The sequence below is a fragment of the Glandiceps talaboti genome, chromosome 10 (assembly GCF_964340395.1).
Source record: "Glandiceps talaboti chromosome 10, keGlaTala1.1, whole genome shotgun sequence".
NCBI classification, from domain to species: Eukaryota; Metazoa; Hemichordata; class Enteropneusta; family Spengelidae; genus Glandiceps; species Glandiceps talaboti.
The window spans coordinates 6,023,199-6,050,167 of record NC_135558.1 but is presented as its reverse complement, the minus strand read 5'-3'; the positions used below and the strand labels follow the sequence as shown (position 1 = coordinate 6,050,167).

The following is a 26,969-nucleotide window of genomic DNA, read 5'->3' as shown; positions in this document are numbered from 1 at the left end:
CAGTGACAGGGTAATCTTCTGATTACAACGTCAATACATACATTACATGTAATAGCATACCACATCGTTTTGAAATTCCCACTTTCCTATTAAACACATTAAAATATCAAATCCAGGAATTTCAACAGTGTTTTAGCAACCAAGTCTTGGATTTTACGGTTCGTTAATGAATTATGATATATATAACATCTGTAATCCCATGGATATTTTTTCCTTCATTTTTCATTTCCTTTCTTGACATGTACAGTGATGCAAACCAATAGGTAATTTTTTATTGGCATCCCCCGTGGCCAAACATCGCTGAAAGATTACTTTCCATTTCCATTACGATCCACTCTGATGTCGGTAATATATGACAAAATGTTTGACACCATTTGGCCTGGCGACACAATGCCATGGTATTCGTAAATATACTCATTTTTGTAAGGGGATCTACGATGCAAAAGAAAATTATACTTTTTTTAGTCGGTTGGGAGCCTAAAATCTCGTTCAAAAACTTCAAGGAAGACGAGCGGATAATCTCGTACAAGGGTGATGAGAGTAAAATCTCGCACAAGGATGACGAGAGAGGAAAATCTCGTACAGAAATAACAACTGTAAAATCTCGTACAAGGATGACGGGAGTTAAATCTCGTACAAGGATGACAAAATCGATATGGAGCAAGTAATGGTAAATGAACATGAAACAGATCCAAACTTTCAGTCATACACAAAACAAATGCAAACTTCGTCAATCTTTTCATAGACTGTATTAATTCATTCATATTAAAGCTTAGACTCGACTCTATTTAATCTGCAATATGACAAATAAGGTGGCTGCATTAACATGAGAACACATCACACCTCGAAGATCCTACAAAGACTTTACTTTGAAAAAAAACGACTTGTCGTTCTTATCAACAAACTAAACGTGGCAAAACAACGTTTGCTTTCAACGAGGATGAAATGTGCTGAGTAAGCTTAAATGTTTATTATACCAGGTACTAGGACAAGTCCATTCTTTACAAATTACGACAGACACGGAGTAAACCTCCTCGCGATTCGAGAGTCATCAAACAGGTTTTAAAAAGTAACCTGTTAAAAAGTAAGGCATTGGTATTGTGTGTTATTGTATTCACTCACCTGCCTGTGCTTATATAGAAATATTATCAACAACATGTGTTTAAAAAACAGCGATCAGAAAGTTCGGTTAAATACAAAAAGTTACCATAAATATGTTCTATTCTGGGTCCGTCTTAACTTGCAAGAAATGAACCGTAAGTTTTCGATGCTGACACCTCTTTACCTGATGTCTCAAGGAATTCAAAAAGACTTTTCTACTCTCGCGAGAGATAAAAATCTGGATTGGTGAGAGTAATCTACTCATGCCGCAAGGAGGTCAGGCGATTTTACGACACCTGGTTATTTTACGACGATTCTTATAACACAATAATGTAATTATAAGGGATGTTTATTCATACCACAAACTAAAGTCAGTTGAATGTACTTTAAAAGTAGTTTTCAGGTTTTATTGTCAGACATTTCTATACAGTATAGAAATATCTGACAATAAAATCTTACTTATCGTAAATTATCCATTCTGCCGAAAAAGATTATTCATTGAAGAATTAACCCAAGTTTTCTTTGTTTGTAAATTAACCTTTGCTACCAGTAATATAATTTGTCAATCAATACTCTCAGCAGTGCAGTGGGACATCCGGGTATTTATATTTGTCGAAAGCACTCTCAGCAGTGCAGTGGGACATCCGGGTATTTATATTTGTCGAAAGCACTTTATTCCATATCACAAATGAAAAATACAAGTTTGAAAACCAAAATGTACCACGGGCCAGTCTTACTAGATTATCGTATTCAGCCAGACTGGTCGATGTATGTTCTGTGAAGATTTCTGCATGCAAAGCAAGCTGAAGTAATCGAGATTTGTTAATTTTCAAAGCAGGCAGCGAGGATTGTTTTCACCACACTAGTCTTGTTGGCCTTCAATGGACAAACAAACATATAGGGGCGACCTGAACATGATACAGCGGACGTGATATCCACTTGAGACAACACTGATATCAAGGCCGAGTGATGGCTAATGACCTTTCGACATACAATATAATATTATGTAAATGACAAGACATTTTTCAGTATTCCTTTTTTAAGAAATTGAAAATATATCTTGTTCCTATAGACTTTGGTTTCCTGGTTTATTCTCTAGTTGATTGTGAATTACAACCACTTCGTTATAACAATCACGGTCTCAAAAAGTTATATTTTTAATCTGCACTCTAGCCACTGTTCGTCGTATATACTTTCCATCAGAGTGATAGAGATAATCAAAGGAGAACCTATTATTGGAAACTTATCTTGTGAAAGAGGCTTTGGAAAGGGTTTCATGTCGTAATGTTGGATTACAATTGTGAAATGGATAGGCATGATATGCGTCAATGGCTAACCTTAAAGACGTAATCTGTAAAACAAGACTTCCATCTTCAGATATTTGATTGCGTCAAAAGTGTATACTTTGGTGACTGCTGTACACTATCAAAGGTGTCGTTAAAGGCCATCGGGTTGAAAAACCAATTGTCTGCACATCAGATACTTCAAATAATTAACTACATTTCCTCAGTGTCTGTCTAACCGCACTGATCGGCACTTTCATTGCTCACTTTAATGCATGGAAGTCACGTATAGGCGTTGCTTAAAGATCACTATCTGTCTGTTCATCTATCTATCTATCTATCTATCTATCTATCTATCTATCTATCTATCTATCTATCTATCTATCTATCTATCTATCTATCTATCTATCTATCTATCTATATATCTATCCATCCATCCATCCATCCATCCATCCATCCATCCACCCACCCACCCACCCACCCACCCACCCACCCACCCACCGCCTGCATGCATGCATGCATGCATGCATGCATACATGCATACATGCATGCATGCATGCATGCATGCATGTATGTATGCATGTATGTATGTATGTATGTATGTATGTATGTATGTATGTATGCATGCATGCATGGATGGATGGATGGATGGATGGATGGATGGATGAATGAATGAATGATATGGGTGGTGGAGATGGGGTTTCCTCTATGAATTGATGTGACTATACTGCGGTTTTTATGTGTAGAGTTTTCCAACAGAGCGATCTAAGTACTTACAATTTGTACCCGTGGTATGAACATGCTCACACTATGGCCAGTTAGATTTTCCCAAGATATAGCCTACACACTAAAGGTCATTCATTTTGCAAATAAAAAAATAAAACTAAAAGCTACATCAACAGGCTTCATTTGGGTAGGTGAGCTTTACGTGATTGATGTATGTTATAATATGAAATCTGATGCTACCATTCTTAAGCCTGATTACCGAAACTCATTAATTATGCTTAAATTTGAATTGAAACTAAAAGCTAAGCTTTATATAGTATGTGTGATACGTTTATACCAAACGGTATTTAAAAGGTGCCTAATTAATAAAATTAGTTAATTATGCAAGTACCTCATTAATATTAAGTCATTGGATGTTGACCAAATCCTAATCAGTTCTTGTCATTAGATAAGAAATATGTGTAGCAAGTTTCATTAGAATTAACGAAGAAGTTTTGAGATATCATGTAGACAGACAGACAGACAGACAAACAGACAGACAGACAGACAGACAGACAGACAGACAGACAGACAGACAGACAGACAAAAACATAGCATAATCTTCCCTTATGGAAGGTACAATGACAATATTGCGATAGCGTAATTTATACGATTTTAACTAATTTGTCTTATTTTGAAAAATCCTTTGATCCCAAGAAAACGTGGTGTATGCTAATTTTAAATTATCTGAATAAAAAATATGTTCAAAGCATTTGGCGGGATTAGACTTTGATGTCGAAGTGGTGAAGTAAAATATACCGCTAGAGTGTGACCGACTACTCATTACTTGTACTGTAAACGTAATACTTGTGCACGTTGGGCTAAAGGTAGCACGATTGTAAAAGTACAGCATAGTGTATTATGAGTAGTTAAACATTTCGAAATCTTTATTTCAATAACGAAGATGTACATGATAGAGAAAAACTGACATAGTTTCTCTGACATAGACATATAAAATTAACTGCATGGTGGGTAAGGAACGGCTGAATGTTATAAGTATTATACACGTGCCTCAATGTTTTTTATGTGTCCATATATTATATAACTCCTGTTTAGAAAACTGTCCAAACTGATGTAAATCCGTACATATTTAACAACTGTCCTTGCTATGTCCAAATATAGCTTTAATAAACATATTCATAATCGATTGTTTACAACATTGATACACCTTGAGTACAACAATACATAGTTTGATTGAACGGTATTAAAAACAAAAATTATAAACGTGTGCTTAAAAGTACACTAGTAAAGGTTTACTCATTTGAATCAATCGTTGGATATTCATTCTTATCAACTGCTTATTTCAATTTGGGTATCGTATCCTGAACTATAAGAAAAGTGAGATAGAGTGAACTCAGAGAATAAAACAAGGAGGCAAGGAAGATATTTTCCTTCTAAATCCAGGTGAAAGGTGTATAAGTCTTTCAAAGACATCACAGTAACTACTCAAATTCCTCACGTACACAATTTCATTACATACTATATAAATAGCAATCGCACAGTGGTTCGCAGAGGAACAGTGAACCCACAAAATTTGGAGTAAATTCTGAAAACACGCGTCAACATAGGTAATTACATATTGTAAGGAAACCTAGAAAGGGCGTAATTTCGTGTAGAACGGGCTTTCAGTAGTGCACGAACAACATAGTACTCCGGCGTAGTACAAAGTTAGATGACGTGGGGTAGCAACATCCCGAAGGCATGGCGGAACACAGCAATGTAATATAGTTAACAAAAACATGAAAATTGAAAATACCTTCAAGAAACCACCCATCTTAAAAACAGTAACAATGCAGACATATTTATCTTTTTACAATTTGAACACACTGAGACATCATTTATGATTATTTCATTGAATAAGGAGGTTGGAGAAATTGAAAAATTAATTTGGCAGAATAATAACATACTGCAAATATTGGTTTGGAACGTAAAATTAGTTTGAGTAGCAGGCAACAGAGAATGTCAGTCCATTACACAAAGTGATTTCTGTCAGTGTCACAAGGTGGTGAACTTGTTTAGATTATCAGCAAAGAAAAGATACTATCTAGAAAGTAAATGTCGAAAGCTTTCTCCTCAATGTGTCTTAATCAAAATTAGGTTAGTTTTCATTCATTAGATCGGATTTCTGTTCAAAACACTATTCAATAGCGTAGAAATTCTCTCTGTGTAATTCGTTTTGAAAGGGCACAGGCTAGAAAAAATGACCGTGCAAAACAGAACTAACCTTGATCTAGCAGTACTTTCATACCACCCGACTGATCAATGATAATACTATCATTAAAATGTTCAAGCTAAGTAAGAACTCTATTTACATTGAAGGAAAACTCCTCCATGTGGGTATACCTCAGTACGTGTACTGTGTGAATACTAGTTCTGTATTAATACACTCTAGATGATTCAATGGTCTCTTAAATCAACGACCAGGCGCCAACAATGTGATTTTTTTAGTCCATTCTAATCCTATCCAACAAACGAAGACAGCTATCGTGACACCTTTGTGATTATCTGTAAATCAACAAATAATTGACTGGGATTGCCATCAACACATAATAAATCAATTAGAGCTATATTTATATCTATCTAGCGAATGAGCAAAATACAGGCACACACACACACACACACACACACATACACATACACATACACATACACATACACATACACACAAGAGTAACATAGATAAACTCACTTTAATACATCGTGTGTTTTTTCTAGGATCTGACCTTGACAGTACACTTCAAGGTCAAATGTCTATTAAACATATTTAAATATTCTGATTATTATATTAGCTGCTTTGCATAAATATTCAAAGTTGCATTTACTTCTTTTAAGATGATTCGGGAGATGTAGATTTTTTCTCAAAATTACATGGAGACTTTTAATTTTAACATCATCAATTAAAGCTTTCAAAGTTAACCAGTTTGGCTTATTTCTTTTCGACACAAGAATGAAATACACATTGTTTCCAGCCTTTGCCATGTTATGTCTTGCAAACCTCTATAACGAGTTAACTAGTAACCTGTAAGGATCATCCGGTCACATCAACAAACAACACCAATACAATCAGCGCAATATGTCGACCAACCTTAAAATATCCAATATTCAGGAAGGCACGTACTATAAATCGATAGATGTTCCCAAATGTAATATTAAAATATTTATATAATAGCCACTCATTTGAGGTCCTAATAAAATCAGCTAGTGACATCCACTATCATCAGTTTGACATTTACGATTTGAAGCAAACTTGATTTAAGACTAGCAAAGCCAGTTTTAACAATCTCCACTTGATTTCTTTACTGATCTGGAAGATACGAAGTTGACGATGTTGGTTGTGTATGTATGTATGTATGTATGTATGTATGTATGTATGTATGTATGTATGTATGTATGTATGTATGTATGTATGTATGTGTATATATGTGTGTATGTATGTGTGTGTGTGTGTGTGACTTATTTAATATGTCACAGTCTGTTATTTCCATATGTATACATATGTTTGTCTAAATATCTTTTTGTTTTATAATATAGAAATGATTGTGTATGTGAACATTCTATACTGTCATGTTGTTCAGTCTAAATAGACAGTTCTAGATAGAGGGAGATCGCCATTCGTATGACACTCTACATCTAGTCAACAGCAACTACAAATTTACATAAAAACAAATGAAGTTAGTTACGATAATAGTTGAAAGTTTCAGATTTTCACAAAATGTTTCCAATTTCTTTTACAACTTGACCATTATGCCAAGTCATTAAAGTCAGAATTATCTTGTTTGAAAAGTTTATGCTATAAATGTGGGAAAATAGTTTGTACCTGTTTTTTAATTTTTTGAATACGATTTGTTGAAATTTGCCTTACTGATTACTTGTTTGACATACACATGCAGTGAGAGAAACACACTTCAGACATGAAACAACCCACAGAATAATGAAACATACCTTGGATTCCGGCCAAGTGATAACCATACCACATGGACTTCCACTGTAAAGGACCAACTATTTTGATAGAAAAACACTCTTTTGAATATCAATTGAAAAACACTGATCGGATCACTTTCATTTGAGCAATTGTTCATCTAGACACCCAAAGTAATGTGTCCACCAAATCTCAAGGCAATCGGTCGGGCGGTTTTTGAGTTTTCGTCGTTTACAGACAGACAGACAGACAGACAGACAGACAGACAGACAGACAGACACACACACACACACACACACACACACACACACAACCGCACATACACACAGTTTTGTGATGCCTATCGCTCTGCTGAACTACTGTTCAGTTGTGCTAACGAGGACATCTTGGACGAATTATTGACGTGTCAAACAATACCCTAGGAGTAAACAGATTTCCGTACAGTTTCGGTCAATTTGTCACCGGCTAAAAATATGCCTTCAGTTACTGCTACAGTGACTTATAGATTAACTTAGAACACTTTTTGAATGCATTAGGAGTTCTGATATGAGCAAACGTGACACCTTTAGGATAGATGCTTATGAATGATTCAGAACATCGCTTAGAACGTGAACAATTCAATTTACATTGTAGTGTAGTGTGCACCTAAAGAATACTTGAAACTTGCAAATCGACTCAGAAAGTGAAATGCAATTGTTCATTTTAAGGTGGTCATATTCTTTCTGGCCACACGGAAGATGTGGATAGACGATATCAATTTTAAACAAAATTTCCCCCAGAAATTATTTCGAATTTAAAGTCAAGGTTAAGATTTCTTAATGTATTGATAAAATATAAATTATGTACTCCATATTTTCACATTTTTATATCAAACTTGAATGGCACCAAACTCCATTTGTTAAGTTTTAATAGTCATAAGACAAACTATATAAATAGTGTATATATTTTCAAATATACATCTACTGATAAGAATTTACTTCTGTGAACTTGTAATTGTTATTTTCTAGATTACATATATATTATTCAGATATACAACCATGATCACAAATCAATAGTTAATGCTAGCGGGACTTATTTAGTAAGAAACATTTTCATGTGCTTTTATTCTCATAGAGATGGATTTCGATTATCCCCAAGGGACTTCATTTTGGTTTACCGTAATGAGCTAACTCTAATATTTCAATGTCTTAATTGCATCTACATGGATATAAGAATGGTTCATCTTCATATGAACAAAAAAAAGTGGATTGTGTGCAATAAAACTAAAAGATTTCCTCTCTTTATCCAGGGATGTAAACTCATAAAATGAAATGACATTATAAACGTATCAGATAACCATTTAAAGCTCTCAGTACCTAGTAAGCTGGACAGATATGCCAGATAACGACAAAATGTCTGCAGTTTCCCGTCCAGATTCCCGCCCAATTATTGAAACAATAATCCTATTTATTTTAAAATAGTTGGTTTTATTCATTTAAAAAAAAAAAAAAAAAGAGTTTATGAATAGATTTTATATTCTGTAAACAAGGTTATGGAATGGTGGCAAATGCTAATCAAAACGCTCTCTTCCTTTCTACCTACATCTACTGCTGAAATGGCTATGAATGAAGATACTATACAGTGATCAAAACTATATCTAAAAGTGTATGGTAGCGGTATCCTTTAAATATCCTTCATAATACAAAAATAATTTTTTTCTGGATATTTTTCCCTGAGTAATAGAATGAAAGGTGACGTAGTATTATTTGTTACTGACATGCCCTATTATAGTTGCGTGGGCAACTACTGACATTGACAGGTTTGTCATTTAAAACCCGATAAACTATTCAAAAGTTGGTGAGAATTTCGACAGATCTGCTACATTTAGTCGCTAATTTACGCACATATGGTCGTCCCCCTCCTTTGGTTGATGTAGAAACCGTGTTGTCATTACTCACTGGAGGCCATATGTCATTTACTCTTTTCTTGTCAACTCTGACAACATACCGACGTACAGCGAATATCGAGTCACCTACGTTGCCAGCAAATCACTGTACACCGCCTCTCCCCTGAAAACGTATAAATTCATAATTTGACACAGAATTTCAAAAGTGCGAAAGAGAGGGACCATGCGTTCTGCTTACGTTTCTGCGGTCTCCTTACTGCTAATGCATTGTACTGTTTTGCTACCTTCCGTACATTTAACTATTGGTGATCGGCGAAGCGACCCGGATCAAAGAGATCGTCTCTTTCTGGACGAAATAGAAGGTGGTGATACGCCAAAAAAACAGGAACCTGGAAAATGTACAGATGATGGGTTGCAACCGCCTGTACATCTCAATCAACCAGATAAAAGATCATCGCAACGATCGGAATATTGCCCAACGAGGTGCTTTCCATACTGTACTCCGAAATGTGTTAACGCCGGGTCTTTTTGGCGACGAGAAGCCACAAGTCCCAAAACACAAAATATGGCTCATCTGACGCGTCGACAGGCGTGGAGCAGCAGAATGTTGCAGAACTGCAATTCATACTGTAGTTGGATTCGAAAACGCAAAGAAAAACGCATGCAAGAACGGAACCGACCATGTGCAGATAACGACGATGAAGATGAGAAAGAAGAAACTTTCCTATTTCAAAAGAAATCTCTAATCGGTTTGCCATACTGCGTCGCTGTCTGCAGAGAAATCAAACAGGGATAGACCATCAACGTTTCCAAGACAACGAACAATAAACTGGTCAAGTTGGCGAGTGCAGAAGACGGACGTAATTTTTAAAGTACTTTTTAAACCAATTCTATATTGTACATTTTCAACATATACATAAATCGACGTATCTATCACATGCATATGGTCTATAAATCTACAAATATCTACTTTTAAACTTTTGTTTCTGCTTGTTTTTGTAAAATAGACATTTTACGACTGACTCCATTGGCTATGGATGTTACACAATTGTACAAAAATCTTCGGAGCTTTTTTGTAGAAACTGTCGCTGTTCGAGAACATTGAGTCACATGACCGAGGGACCCTACTTACAACCTCTTATAGTAACTTTTCAATGAAACATGTTTAAAATCGTCAAATTTACGGATTTCATCGGGTCATCAGATGTAGTAGACACAGATAGAAATTCTCAGACCATAATGTCACATTGAAGATGACTAAGCAGTGATAGTTTTACAGCAATTTGCTCGCAATATCACGATTCTTACATTGTTAAGTACCAATGCTATAGTGTATAAACATGTAATTTGATATCATACAAGTAGTTCCTTTAGCAAAGGGGAAAATAAATATTGGTGATGTCAGTAAAATTTAGTGACACAGAAGGAAAGAATTCTTTTCTGTTCATGTAAAAAACTGGCAGGTCAAAGTTCGTCGTCCTGTTATCGTTTGAGGAGATGCGTATCTGTGTTTTTGGTCAAGCTTTAATCTTAACGAGATCAATTCATCAGGACTTCACATAAGCAGACTTGAAAAACATAATGCTGTTTATCCGTCTACAGATTCTGAATTAGAATTCATTCCAGGTGTACAAGTAAAAGTGTACTTAGATTGTTGACGTCATGCAAAAAAAACAAAGACGAAGGTCTGAAAAGTGAAATTGTAAATGTCGATGTCTCAAAAGGATAGAAGCTACTACTTTCGCGAGAAATGACAATAAATTGTTTGAAATTGTTTAAAGAGATCTAAACTCATTTACGACGGTATAGAAAGGTGTAATGTTTGATTCTCACCGGACACAATATCTTTCGTTTCTACAAATTATCTACATCGATACGTTCCAAAACACTGTCTTATGCAGAGAGTTGCAAGCATGTTTAAGAACACGAGGACAAATTTGAAATAAACGAATCCCTACAACAAATCTAGAAGGTGGTGTCATCATCCTGGGTCAATTTTTTATACTTTGCGATTCGTTCTTTAATCATGGCGGCGTGACTTTACATTCTTTGTTCGTAAGGTGTTTTTCCAACTAGTTCGCCGGATTCTGACCATCTAGGTGCATACGTTTTGTTATCTTGTACTTTTAGGGACCTTACTTCATTTAAACTAAATAAAAAAAAAATCTGAAACTCAAACTTTGCATCCTCTCATGGAGGTATACTTCCATGCATAGACTAATATATAGTATGTTGGGGAATACGTTTGTGCCGTTTCTTGGCTTTCTTGCTAGAATTTACACAAATGTTGTGATTTTTATTCTTTTAGTATTCGTCAAATAGTACGAAGGAGGGTACGAGGATACTTGTTGTCCTGTGTTCGTCAAAATATTTACCACTGATCGGAAATTTAAAAGTTCGAGCGATTTAAGGATGAACTACGTAATCCGATTAGATAAGGCAGATTCAACTTTAATTTTGTTCTTTCTGTCTAGCAGGCTCTTTTCTTATTGTATAAGCTATGTCGACAGGAACCCTTGTGACGTCACTACAACACATCAGCCATCTTCACAGTGAAAATCAAATGAACATCATAACGGCATAACATACCAAGTGAATCGCAAGTCGCAAACATTTCGAAGAGTGAGCACGGAAGACATTGTTGCTGAAAATGTCATGGTTTTTGATAAAATGTGGTTTAGCACATACACCCTGGGGTGGAGAGTTATATCTCGTAATTAACAGAGATTGAGGAGAATGAGAAAAATGCAGACGTGTCATGATGAATAAGTAATATTGAAACTTCATTACACGCCACACAAAGCTTCCCCTTGGGTCGTAACAGTCTGTTTGATAGCATGCGACAGAATTTAGTGCCCCAAGAGTCCAAGCAGTTGTAAGCCATTTATTTCCTCTCAATGACATGTTGTTCGACGAACACTACTTAATTTTCATTTTCTAACTTTGACTACCTTAGTGCTTTTCGGCACTCCAATCATATCATCTCTTCCTCCAATTTCCGAAGTATATTCAACTACATTCAGTAAAGGTTTGGATTGGATTTACCAAAGTTGCACTCCCACGTTTAAAATTCATAAAAAACAGTTCAGATTTCTCAAATGTGTTTCACGAACACACTTTCTGTAATTTTGTGAGAAGGATCATTAAATTTCGATGAGATCATCCAATTTTACTTGTTGAATAGTGTGTGAATTCGTCTTTAACATATAAACGTGTTGTATGTATGTATGTATGTATGTATGTATGTATGTATGTATGTATGTATGTATGTATGTATGTATGTATGTATGTATGTATGTATGTATGTATGTGTCTGCCTGCCTGCCTGCCAGCTTGTCTGTCTGTCTGTCTGTCTGTCTGTTTGTCTGTTTGTTTGTTTGTCTGTCTGTCTGTCTGTCTGTCTGTCTGTCTGTCTGTCTGTCTGTCTGTCTGTCGGCATTTGCATAGGGGAGATTAGCGGATAGGTGAGACGGAGGGTGGTTGGTTGAGTAGGTGTCTGTATGTATGTCTGTACGTCTCTGTGTGTGTGTGTGTATGTATGTATGTATGTATGTATGTATGTATGTATGTGTGTGTGTGTGCGTGCGTGCGTGCGTGCGTGCGTGCGTGCATGCATGCATGCATGCATGTATGTATGTATGTATGTATGTATGTATGTATGTATGTATGTATGTATGTATGTATGTATGTATGTATGTATGTTAAAAACAGATTTATTATCAAATAGCGACGTATACCTATTTCTATCTTTAGTTAGTTGCCGCGGTATTTCCATACATATGAGACTCACACCCAATATTTAATATGTATACAAAGCATGACTATGGGTCTCTGATTATTCCCTTTCACATTTCATACATTTCGTTCAATATTCAGTACTTATGTCCTATAGAGGTGATTGTTAATTATTCCAAAGTTAGGTGTTGTTACTTAAAATCCATTATATCAAAATAGGTATTGGAAAGTATAGTCGTTTTTCATCAACAGAGACGTTCTAGTATAAAAGATATTGCACAAGTAATTAGCTAGGGAGAGTAGTGACAGAGGTCATTGGGTCACAGTGAAATTGTACAATCATCAGACATATATTTCCAAATTTAGTTCTTTTTGTAAATGCTTCAAATAAAGGCTACGTGAATTTACAGATGGGAGGTTTAGATATCACTTACTTCCACACATCATGTTTAGTACAGCCGATGCCTATATCCAGCTTAACATTTCAACTTTAGATTTGAACACGTGTATTTTTTATGTTTGTGTTCTTTTAATTTTAATTTTTGTAATTGTATATTGTTCTATCACCTCCCCTATACGTCTACCGCTGTTGAAATTCTGCAGGTACATACGCAGTAGAAAACATCGAATTCGCTCTCTCTACTCGAACGTCAATCACGTACGAATGATATATTCGTAGAAAGCGGACCTTACAATATGCTGCAAACCTGGAAAATTTCGCTAATTTCGCTAGAAAACAAACACTCAAAAATAAACAGTGACTAAAATGTCTTTTTGTACATGAACACAATATACCAGTCTGGTAATTAGTCAAAAGTAGTCTTTGAAAACTAGATGAAGACTGTAAAAACGCAAAATTTTCTAGTGATGAAAACATCTGTCGGTTTATAGTACATGTATGTACCATACATGATGTGCGTCACTGATTGGGTGGTTATTTCAAGGCAAGATCTGATGTTTATAAACGAACAACCAGTCAGTTAATTTGATTATGACCGATACAGATTTTTGTAAAATTACAATTCCAAATCAAATTATATTTCGTTAAATAATCTCTGGTGCTATAATCCCACTCTGGAAATTTATCTTCCTTAGAATCCCACCGTCTGTACATTATTCACTACTTCACACAATTTCTTGTGGACTTGTACTCAAGGCAAGCTTAACGTGTTACAAATATAAAAAAAAACATTGGCGATTATTGACACTGCGGTGTTAATTCGGATCAACCCGTTGTTCGTTTTCCTAATCGGGATCCTATCTATATAGATTTGTGTGATGACGATCGAAAGATACACTGTGACTTCACACCTGCAATGCTTTCACGCCCTCTACGACTAAATGTTTAAAACAGGACAATCGTCATATGTTTTCACTTCATTGCGGCCATCATATAAATCCAAAAATTAAGAAAAATCATAACATATTGAAGCGTTTGTTGTTTGTTAGTACACAATAGTCGTTCATAGTGTTTGTATGTTGACCAATGACTCGATATAGGTGTCGTATAATAAAATGCTATATATTGTACACCTTTGATGAGTTTAAAACGAACACGGAATAGTCTAAAATCTACATCCCCCAGTACAGGTTTATAAACATTCTCAGTAACATTCACCACTTTCCACGGTGCATCATCAGTACAGTAGAATTTTAGAACTCGAATACATTACTGTGGCAAGTAAAACAATATATACCAATACAACTTCAGTGGTTTTTCACAAAGCTAACCCTATAACTGCATACACGTACTTTGCTTCTTATTTGTCGACAGGTTTTCCATGTAATTTTATCGTTCACCTTATTCTTTCCAGTGACATGACATCAACATTTATCCGAGTCATTTTTTCGTCATATAAATCGGTGATTTAATATTTTTGTAATTTATGTGAGAACGCAAATTACATGCAACGGTCTAGCCTTCGTATAGCAAGATTGAATGCTCGGAAGACTCGGCAAACGTTCTCAGAGTCTCTATACACCGTACACGATACAGAGAACGCTTGTTGGATTGGCTATCAAGCTGTGGAGGCTGAGAACGACCCCATAAAAGTGGGTATGAGTGTGCAGATTGGCAACAACATGCAACATAATACCGCCAATGGCACTGCAGTACAACTGACTTTACTGAGTCCACGTTGTGAATTATTTATTTATTTGAGATGTCTACAGGATTACCCCATTTAAAGACACTCTGAAATTGGAGACTAAAATACATACAATATTTACAAAACTAGTAAAAATAAAAATGAAATAAATTAAAAGAAGATCAAAATTACCGAAATTGCGTTAAATTCACACATCAACTATTTCATTTAGGACATCTTTTCAAAAAGTACCGAGACTTGAAAATATGTCAGTGTTTTGCAAGGTATTGATAAAATTGAAGGTCCTATGTAAAAAAGAGTTTTTCCTTTGAGTAGAATTAAAACGTGCCATTTTAAATGTGTAGTGGGAACGGAGATTCCTGGATGGCACATGAAACGGAACATTGGCAACAATATACATTGAATTAAAAGAGCCATTTAAGCATTTATATAAAAAGACTGCATCCAGCAATTTCCTACGAGATTGAAGACTTTGAATATTAAAATACTGACAAAGATTACTGTAATCGAGGTTTACTCCTTTACCAGGGAACGATTTCCCAAAATAAAGGTAGTTGAGGAATTTATGCTGGACCCTTTCAATTTTAGTGATTAAATACTTCTGATGGGGTGACCAAACTTGTGGACAATACTCTAGTTGGCTCCGTACAAGCGATTTATATAAATTAATGATACAAGAATTGTCATGGAAATAGTTGCAGGTACTCTTTATCAAACCAACTAGCCTGTAAGCCTTTTTGACGATGTCCTGAATGTGTAACTCCCAACTTATTAGAAAGACGGTGAACTCAGTTAAATTTTGCAGTCGCAATGACTACTTACCATGATTGTTAGGAATTTCATAAAGTTTAGTTTACTCAATTTTATGCTTATTCTGGCCCAAGACCATCGAGGTAAGCTGTTACTACGAGAATGATCACAAATTACTTCAATTTCATGTTCCTATATTAAATTTTTAAATTTAAGTCCCGAATGTTTTTAAATCTGTCATACCAATGTGGAACAAACCATAAGCAGACTACGCTACGAATTAAATCTGAAATGCCTTCAAAAACCATTCGGTCAATGTCAATCACCCTCGGACTGTTAAAGACAATGTTATCCGATTTAATTAGCTCAATGCAATGTAAAGAAACTGTCCCTGAAAACAAATCTTCCGTAGTTGACCAACTTCCATCCTGACCTAATAAATATGTCCCTTGTCACTGAATTTTACTGAAAATTTTGGGATTCTTTTGAAATGAATTGTCAGTACTAGTGAGTTATGAATCTGTAAGCTTAGTTTTCGAACACATTTCAGGTATTGATGGAGCTAGATCTACCCATCTAGCTAGATGTAATATTTAGGAAAAGTTAATAAGAGATGAGACAGTATCAGAGTTTCACTAATATCATATTAGCAATAACAGTAAGGGAAGAAAATCACTTTGTCCAAATATTGTGCGCTTTGTAAAAGTGTACCTGAATTCTTTCTTTGCACAGAAAGAATGATAAAACATACGGGGCGAACTGTCGGTCAGTTCTATTCTAAGCATCGTATTGAAAGTATTACAGAGGAATGGTTTTGAACACGAGACGTGTACTTACGTGATACAAGTCTTCGATTTATAGACGATGGCACACGACTAATCCTTGTCTTGCTCGCTCGCTGATAACATCAAATACCAAGTTGACCATGGAAACCTAGTACCTGGCTGGGGTGCACGGTGGAGCTCGTCGACGTTAAGCAAGTGTTTGACACGTGCTGGCCGTGGAATAATGTATACGTATTCTGTTTGAAAAAGGAGTCTTTTCATTGGTTTATATCTTACATCTAGTACCTGCCAGGTGTACCTACCAGGGGGTCAATATAAACTGTTTTGTTCGCTGCCCCTTCTATTGTCTATGTTGAACTTCCACAAGTGTGTTCTTCTGTAACATGTAAATTGCTTTTTTTTTACGCCGATGTTGCATATTGATTGTCTCAAAAGATGTCATAGAACGACATCGGCTCTGAACTGTAAACAAAAATTCAGTGTATATTTTACCCATCATATCACAAGTGATAGTCACTCAAATCTTGATTGCTATCTGTAAGAATGTTGGTATCAAAGAACACTAGCAATTTAATACTAGGGTACAGATTTAGATCAGTGGTTGACGGGCGAGAGTCAGTCATACGTTATCAAGTTAGAGCACTAGACAAGTTAGTCAAAAGGTCAATGGGTAGACCAGAGTTGTTGTAAGTTAACCATGACGAAAAGATCATTGACACTGAGACATGCAAACCTATTTTGTGTATTTGTTGTTAATATAATTATAATATTAATAATATGAAATTGTGTGAAATAAATCATATAACATCAAAGTGGAGACGACAAAGCGTAGCTCCCGTGCGCACCATGTCGTCGAAGTTGATAATTAGTTCAGGATATTTTTGAGCGTACTGTTTACTGTTGGGTATCAATACAGCAATACCAGTCACCTCTTATACCGTACACTTTTACAGTCTTATTATTGAACCTATAATTTCTGGCGGAACTCTCTTTTATTAAATGACGTATATGTACTTATAATATAGCATGTGACAGTACCTCAAACAATAGTACTTCCATTGTGAAAGCTCGTAATACAATGAACAATATCACACTGCTACCTACAGAGACCAGTAGAATGTGATATCTTCGATAAATTTAGTTTGTGTTCAGGATGAAATATTCCATGGTAAATGTAGATATTCGGATTCATATATATGCCAACTTGCATGCTCAATTTATAGTACTTAACATTGTATCCTTCTTTCTTGTTGTTGTAGGTTAAAACACAATGTGGACCTCTTGGAATATATCGTTGATTCTTGGTTTAGTTTGTTTATTTTGCATCTTCTCTGCACATTCTGAGACTTTGGGTGACAAAACTAAGCAACTTTCGGACTTTCTGGATCAAGGAGCCCCAGAAGAAGTTATGGAAAGTAAACTGAAGCGAGATAAATTCGGCTGCGATTCTAAATGTAGAAGCAGCAAGTTGCGACAGCGGCAACTGCGCCTTCTTCACCAAGGAGCGAAGCCGTGTGGTCGGTACTGTTCTAGCTGGAAGCGAAGTGAACCAGTCGATACTGCAGAAACATCGTTGGAATTAAAAACGGGTGACAGAATGACACGGAGGTGGTACAACGCGGCTCTACAAGACTGTACACCTTACTGTAAATGGTTGAAGCGAGGCTCAAGGAGCGTGCTCTGCAAATTAAATTACTCGTGTGATTTAACCAGAGACGTTGGTCAACTTACCAGGGAGTCTGAAGACGATACAGGTTCAAGTAATCGCAGAGCTTTACTTGGTTTGTCGTATTGTTTACCGTTATGTCAAAATGCACGTGGGTAGCTGTGGTGGGCTTGTCGCAAAGAGTTAGAGAATGACAAAGACACGCTGTAGAAAATTTCAACGGAGTATCTATAACAACCTCTGACTACCAAGGTCTGAGCTTAGACAAGCAACTCAGTTTACTACTGGCATCGAATTGCAATGACTTACAGTTTAGACATTTTGGTCAAACATTATACAAATACATGACTAGTGGTGTCGTGTTACACTATATGTTAGTAGTTATTGATATACAGTCACATGAAGATTCTCTAGTCTTTTTTCATTTAACAGATACATCAATTGTCATTTGTGGAGCAGTTGCTCAACGATGATCGCCGGTATGAGAAATAAGACTTAGTTGGTGGTTTTATTTTTTTATTTTTATTTATTTATTTTTTTGGGGGGAATTCTAAGCGTTTATGCATGAAAATTCACCCAACTTGTTAGGTATGTAAAATTATGTAAGTAGCTGCTTACCTGATGTTATAAAATTAAAGAAACCTGACAATTCTTGACTTTTGTCTTCAGTGAATCTCACAAATGCTGCTCTAAGTATTTATTACAAATCCCATTACACTTCACCATGCGATCATAATAGAACATGTTTCGACTTTGTAAGAATTAAATAAGTGTAAGCAGGATGGTCAATTGATATTGCTAGTAAACGACATTACAATGTGAATCCCAATATTCCAAATTTGACATGTACATTGAGATATTCATTGTTGTTTACACCTGGCACAAACAAGGACAGAACCAAAGTATTAACCCTTTCATCTCTGTACTATTTAGATACACTACTACAAATATTTTACTAATAGCTGTTATAGAGTAATGAACTTACAAAGTCAAATTAATGATTTCTTTAATTATTGCATATGGGTTCATTAAAGGTCATATTTAAAACCCAATTCGCCTTGTTTATGTTATTTACAATTCATGTTTTCTGTGACTGTCTATGGGAAATGTTTGGTGATACTGACACTTCAGCATTGGTAAGAATGATTTTGCACTTTTATCTTTAAAGCCCTTCTTTGGATTTTATGACAAATATGGGTGTTGCCTGTTGTGGACTATTTTAAATCCTATAATGTTAGATTTCTGTAGCACTTTCGCACACTGCTCAAAGTGTTTTACAATTGTTACCTAAGGCACTGATTATATAACGGCACAACAGTCCCCTTATACTTCAACTCCATGGGGAGTATTATTAATCCATTGCAGCCTCTGTAAGTGCATAGGATTAAAGCATTCATTTGGCAACCACTATCCTACCAGGTTCCCTATTAAACAGCTGAATTGACTGGGGCACTATCATGGTTAGTCTATCAGCTAGCCCTCGGATGTTCTTCCGATAAAATATGACACACAGACGAACAACGCTATCGAGGATGGAACATCCGAGGTCTAGCGAATGTCATCAGGATATAAATAACTGCCAATCAGAGAACCGTATTAGCGACAAGCACAAACAGAGGACAATAGCTAAATTTTCATGCATATTCATCTTAAGGAGGGGCTTGTAAAATAACCACCAATGCGTTAACTAAAATGTGTGAATGACAACGTCTACACACTCATCAAACACAATTACCATAAACTGATAAGACATAGTAATGACATAAATGTGTTTGTCAACACCTGCATGCAGAGATTTAATATATTAAAGTATATATATGCATATATGGCCCAACCCATCGTTTACCGTAATCTCAATGGAAAGTCCGGTCTGAAAATGACATTCGCTAGACTGTTCGGGCAAGCCCTCACATGCAAACTTCGTTCGCTTATAGTTATAGCATCCAAAGAAAGCCCGAACGTCTAGCAGCAAGACTATATCATGGTTCAAATCTTGCCCAATGACTATAGCCATTCAGAAACAAATAGCAATAGTGAGGCACTTGCACTCGAGATTGTTTCTTTCTCCACCCCCCTCAGGGGACTAATTATTACACACAAATACACACACTTATATATACCACAGACAAGTAAGAAATGTCTGTGTACATATGCTGACACATCCCATACAATGAATGAATCAAACATACAACAATCGCAAGTCAAGTATTGGCTAACTAACAAATACACAAACCAAAGCTATTATTGCAGTATGTTTAAGCAATCAATCTGTGATGTAATTACACTCACAGTATGGTGGCATCTCTGATAGCAAGGTTTTCTTCAGTTTTTCTCAATCTATGGGAAGACATATGCATTGTTATATTTCAATAAACTACTATGATCTACTAGTGTTCATTCTCAAGAACTTCAACAACTTTTTCCATTATTTGGATTACAGGGTGATTTTATCCACATAACCAAGGCACCACTATCACCCAATCTGATTAAAATCCTATGTAGTGTACACATCGTGATTTCTTTTTGACTGTTACCTTTACTGTTGTTTGTTCATTTGTGAGTGCTCGTTACATACATGACACAATACCATAGGTTTTCCCGAGCCATGCGAGATCGCTCAGTGAATTCACTCAACCAATGAAAATGTGCAATGCATTGGAACATACGGGTACAGTACCTCTGAGTGCACTGTTCAAAGAGAGCACAAACACAGAGGGCAGACAACGATGTTATCATTATTGTTTGGTGGTTCTCTTTCTTTCAATTTCAAATATTGAGTGTTATATTGTAAGACAGAGTCTGGTTGACAACTCATAAGTACGAGATCGGGTTCAGGAAAACCTATGGTATTGTGTATAATGAGTGCTCACAAAAGCACAAAAGACAGTAAACATAACAGCCAAAAAGAAAATACGATGTGTACACTACATCGGATTTTAATCAGATTGCACTTACACTCACTTGTGTAATCTACTGCATGCAACAACATTAGTTTCAGTTTGTGTTAATCTTAGTTTGCCAACAGCTTGCTTTCCTTGGTAATATTAAACAAATAACCCACAGAACCAAAACCAATACTCACAGACAATATGTGACTGTTTATTGTTGATATTTTGCAATTACAATACGTTCATGATCACTATTAATATAGAAATTTTACTAAAATAAAACTCTAGAAAGAATCTCCATTAAAATATAGCAACTTCTGTAATGTTAATAAAACTGTAATCTGCCAATGAAAATAGATATCTTTTGCAATTTTCATAGTTTTTAAAATAATTTCTGATATCAAGATTACTTTTGTAATATCTTTGAAATCATAATATTTCTTGCCTCACATTCACTTTTTTATATGCAAATAATAAGAAAAGACAAGTAGTAGATGTACATGATTATAATTATTATTCTAAAGTCATCTAAAACACACCTAAGTGATGGTATTAAATATCGACAAAATAACATGGCTGATTTTTTATTTCAAAGATTGATGGAAAGTCACCCATCAAGAATTTTGCAATAGCAAATATTTGTTTATGAATTGTTTTAAAGAAAATCAAAATTTAAAAAATCTACTTTGGTCCTAAAAATATTTAAATGGACAGTAAGTACTAATACAATTATGTGGCTTGTTTCGACAACTAATGCCTAAATTTTCTTGTAAGCAGCATATGTTAAAATTGTTCTTCTTTGATTTCAGGCTAAAAATCCTATCAAATGTATTTCACTTGACATAGACAAATTGGACATAGATTAAAATGCAATAAATAGCGCAATATTTGAAGGAATGCTGTATATATTGCATTGCAGTCAAATTGAACCACCACTTTGCATAGTATGTGCCTAATTATGTCATAATAAAACTGTATACATGGTTGCTTTGTTCTGCAGCAAAATATGCTAAATTATGCATAAAAGAATATCATGTGGTCTCATGCCATAAAAATATCTGTAACAAACATTGTATTATTTTTTAGTATTGCATGAAATTCATATGAAAATTAATCATAAGTAAAATAGAGAGAAAAACGTAAAACAATTTTAGCCTACAAAAAACAAACACCACTTAATTTGTCAATATTTTGGTACTTACTTCACAGTGCATAAATGAATAAAATAACCACTACAAAATTTTGCATTAAACACAGGCAAGACACTGCAATGCAACATAAATAAGATTATTTGTTTTTTGTTTTTAGTTTGTGTTAATGCCAAATTACAGGAGGCTCACTCAAAATACCATCTTTTACAAATGGATATCTAATCACTGCATTAACTACAGTTGTTGGGCAGGATCTCCCTTTGACCAATGTATAACTACAGTTGTTGGGCAGGATCTCCCTTTGATGAATGTATAACTACAGTTGTTGGGCAGGATATCCCTTTGATGAATGCATTAACTACAGTTGTTGGGCAGGATCTCCCTTTGATGAATGTATAACTACAGTTGTTGGGCAGGATCTCCTTTTGATGAATGTATAACTACAGTTGTTGGGCAGGATCTCCCTTTGACCAATGTATAACTACAGTTGTTGGGCAGGATCTCCCTTTGATGAATGTATAACTACAGTTGTTGGGCAGGATCTCCCTTTGACCAATGTATAACTACAGTTGTTGGGCAGGATCTCCCTTTGATGAATGCATTAACTACAGTTGTTGGGCAGGATCTCCCTTTGATGAATGTATAACTACAGTTGTTGGGCAGGATCTCCCTTTGACCAATGTATAACTACAGTTGTTGGGCAGGATCTCCCTTTGATGAATGCATTAACTACAGTTGTTGGGCAGGATATCCCTTTGATGAATGCATTAACTACAGTTGTTGGGCAGGATCTCCCTTTGATGCATGCATTAACTACAGTTGTTGGGCAGGATCTCCCTTTGATGAATGCATTAACTACAGTTGTTGGGCAGGATCTCCCTTTGATGAATGCATTAACTACAGTTGTTGGGCAGGATATCCCTTGATCAATGTCCTTTCCCCAAATAAGGAACAACATTCCACATGTTTATTCCACCGCAGACAATTTTAGAACAGTTACAATTTCAATTCATAGTTTGCACATTAACACCATCAAATGGCAGTGTGAATGAAATCAACGTTATCTCACAAAATAGGAATATTGTTCCATAGTTGGATACCACAATTGATCTATGATAAATTGATAGATATGTTTAACACAAATCTTAGATTATTTGTCCTTGAATCAAAAGTTTCATTTTGAGAAGGAGCTTTGGTACACTTGCCTTGCAACATACTTTTAAACTTCAGAAAGATATACAATGTACGATGTATTCAATTTGACTGATAAACTTATGTTCCTCTGATGGACAAAAAATAACTTCCTACGAACAGCTAATACACAACCTTTCATTAAAGCTATTGCCATAGGCACATGGTAGGCACCCTCAAATTTCTATTCGTAAAATGGGGTATAAATCAGGTATCAATTTCTTGCTTCAATACCTTCCTCACCAAAACATGTACACAGACATACATTCACAAAAATCAAACAATTTTAGTATGGATAAACTGAAACTGAAATAAATATGACAAATGTGGTCTGATATTCAACTCTCTGTCGTTCATTGTATCCAGTAGCTTGTACTTGCATTTGATAAGTCTTGGCATCCCTCAGTGGCTCCATAGTGTAGACTACTCCCTTGTTGTGCTCAGTTCGAATGTTGAATGGAACCTGGTTAGAACAGTCACAGGTACAACCACATCTCTGTTAAAATCGAGTTTAATGGAGGAGACAGAGAGAGAGAGAAAGAAAGACAACACCATGTAGATGAGATGAGATGGAAATGAGGTCAAAGGTGAGGTTATTATAATTATTATAAACAGGCAGGAACAGGTCGTGATAGGAATCTATAATAGTTGGCTGTTCCATTAACATAGCAATATTTAAGAGCAACTACCATTAACAGTGAATGGCAAGACCTGGCTGTTTTGCTTTTGTTACATATTTATTTACTTAGACTGTAAGATACATGGTGTTGATTTATATAGCCCTAATCATGCCTTCTAATGGGTGATGGCTGATAGGTGTGGCATGACATGTATCTTATGGACTAATATTTACTTATAGAAGGTTGTTTCATTGCTTTATTGAAGTAATACAAGTATAACATGGACCAATGTGCTTTTTTCATCAATTGGGTTTGTTCATGTCAATCACATTTATGTCACATGTCTATATTTGGACCAATGACATATTCTTGAAATGACTCAAAGGTACAGCCAGGTCTTGTCGATCTATAGATCATTCTGTTAAACCAAACTTACCTTTAACCACATTTATATTACATTACATACAGTACCAACGATTGAATTAAATACTTTACAATTTAAGCTGTTGTAAATCTATATATGTTAATTTACCAAGGTTACAATTTTTACTACAAACCCTGAAATGTTAATATTAATTTAATTCAAGATTACCATACTGTTAATTAAGTATCTAATATTTACATCAACTATTAATTCTCCAGTTGTGATGATAGCTTTGTAAACAGTTTCACCGACAGCCCATATGAAAGCAGATGAAAACCCGTGACATTACACAATACACTGGAGAATACTGAATCAAAAGTCAGTTTGCATAAATGATAACAAAATGAATGCCTGTGCTGATGTATGATACATGCAGCCACACAGAAACAGATAGCAGGTTCGATCTCACTCTATCACTTCAGATGATTTATGAATATATCTTTCGAAACTCGACACAATTAAATGATTGTCATTTATGAAAATTTAGATCAAGAAGTAGCTTGAAACAATAAACTTTGCTGTCTTTATATTGACAGAGTAGTTGTGTTAAATGTTTTTAGAAGGCTGATTATAAATTAGTAGTATAACAAACTTGAGAAAAGCAAATAGAAGATAGATAGAGACAGAACGTGCCAATTTTACGAATGGAGTAAAACTCTGCAAATTTATGATTGGCTTTACCATGAAGCTTCTACATTACTAGGTGCAATTTGCAAGCAACTCCTTTCCTGTAGCTTTTCTATACGATATCATGTAATGAATGGACACAGGGAAACTATTTTTTGGGTATAGTCTAAACAGATGAACTTGAACATGACAACGTGGATGACGGGCAACTAGGGACCTATTATGTGATATGCTACATGTCATAATGTCTATTAACACTATGAGATGATATGACAGAGGTCTTTCTACACAAATATTTCTAGGAAAACAATGACAATAGCATCCCAGCAAAATGGATAGACTTTATCTATTGTTGCAATATGCTCTGAATTATATATAGCAGTAAATGAAATTCCTGCTTCCCAATAGTTGGCCTAGAATTATATATTTATCTGAAAACCAAAGACTGAAAATAGACTTCCTGTTTCAAATAATTTGCCTAAAATTTTGCATACGTACTAAAATGTACAGCAGAAAGGTCTTTATCTACATTTAAGCACAATATAAAAATCAACAGTGCACTCAAGACACAATGGAAAAATAGGAAGTTTCATTAAATAATATTTGAATTGTACTGTCTAGGTGAATCTAGCATCAATGTGTTTGACCCTGCTATAGTGATTCTTCTTTGACCAGCATTTCAGTACTAAATTGGATAACATCTATATAAGTTTATTTAGTAACACTTTCCTTATGAGACATTTTCATTCTTTACATTAGTTTTGAAGAAATACAATGGAGTTTCTTCTTTAATTTTTTTTAATACTCACCCCTGATGTATTGTCAATGATTTTGTAGTATGATCTTGGATGTATGCGTCCATCCTGAGTGAATGTGACCAAACGTACGAGATCTTGGTGTCCTGCAATGCCATATGGCAATGCCACTGTTCTATACTCTAGGAATTCTGGGTTACCGCATAGGAATTTAGGATATGGGCAATCTTTGATGCAGTACCTGTGTGCATGGCCAAAGATACATAGCATAAATAATCTGTTTTCATAATTTGACCCATACCATCAAATTAAAGCTTTTCAACAATTGTTTATAGCTTGTCATATCAAGTGTAAAATAACACTCTTTTAAAACACTGCAGCTGGAATGTTTAAAAGAAAAAGAAAAAAAAGAACTGTTTCGCTAGATAGAATTACCTAATCATAGGCTAGCACACCCTGAACACTATTGAATCACCTGTGTGAAGGCAACATATTTGAGTCACAACTTAAACTCATCAATTTCTAAGCACTCATTAGAGAAATCTAATACATACCAAACAGACATTCATTGAAAATATTGACATATAAAGTAAAAGACAAACGAAAAAGTTAGGTTAATACATAATAGAATTTTTCACTTCTATAGATTCTGTGTACAATATCTTCACAAATCTAAGCATTTCAAAATCTAAATATTTCAAGAGGACCGCAGAGCCCTTCTTCTCCAGTGGGTTACCAGCACTGTCAAAATATATGGGTTAGAACTAGAAAAACATGGCTTTGTGATGATATAATTAATAGTAAATATGAGACAGTTTGTCACAACTCGACCCTCTCTAAAGGGGGTATTTGTTTATACACAAAAAAACTACAAGTTGAGTATTAAACACAGAATTAACCGCTGCAAATCTGAAGAATTCATTACAGAAAATGTCATCATACCCAGAACTTTCTTGTCTTGTATATTCTGGTGGACAAGGAGTATCAATACACTCATAGCTGCCTCTCTTGTTGAAACACATTTTGTTAGGTCCATTACAATTTACACTCTGTTCCAAACATTCATCGATATCTAAAGAGTAAAAAATATTCATGTCATGATTTTTTTACATACACTAACAAAATATGAATGTTGTAGAGTCAGTCAATATCCATGATTGAAATTACAGATGTAGTACTCTAAAGTTAGCTTATTGGAATCTAATTTTTGAAGTGACTATTACTACTACTACTACTACTACTACTACTACTACTACTACTACTACTACTACTACTACTACTACTACAACTACTACTATTACTACCACCACCACCAC

At 35.2% G+C, this 26,969-nt stretch overlaps 1 protein-coding gene across 1 annotated transcript in view; it reads right to left on the bottom strand.

The window, feature by feature from the left end:
* Nucleotides 1-21,075: 21,075 nt before the first annotated feature.
* LOC144441309 (hemicentin-1-like) overlaps nucleotides 21,076-26,969 on the bottom strand; it is an 80,626-nt gene continuing 74,732 nt past the window's right edge. The window contains exons 55-57 of the mRNA XM_078130866.1: nucleotides 26,596-26,725; nucleotides 25,708-25,894; nucleotides 21,076-23,690 (exon numbers count right to left, since the gene is read on the bottom strand). Of these exons, the coding sequence (XP_077986992.1) occupies nucleotides 23,514-23,690; nucleotides 25,708-25,894; nucleotides 26,596-26,725 (494 nt within the window). The 3' untranslated portion in view covers nucleotides 21,076-23,513. The remainder of the gene's footprint in view (nucleotides 23,691-25,707; nucleotides 25,895-26,595; nucleotides 26,726-26,969) is intronic.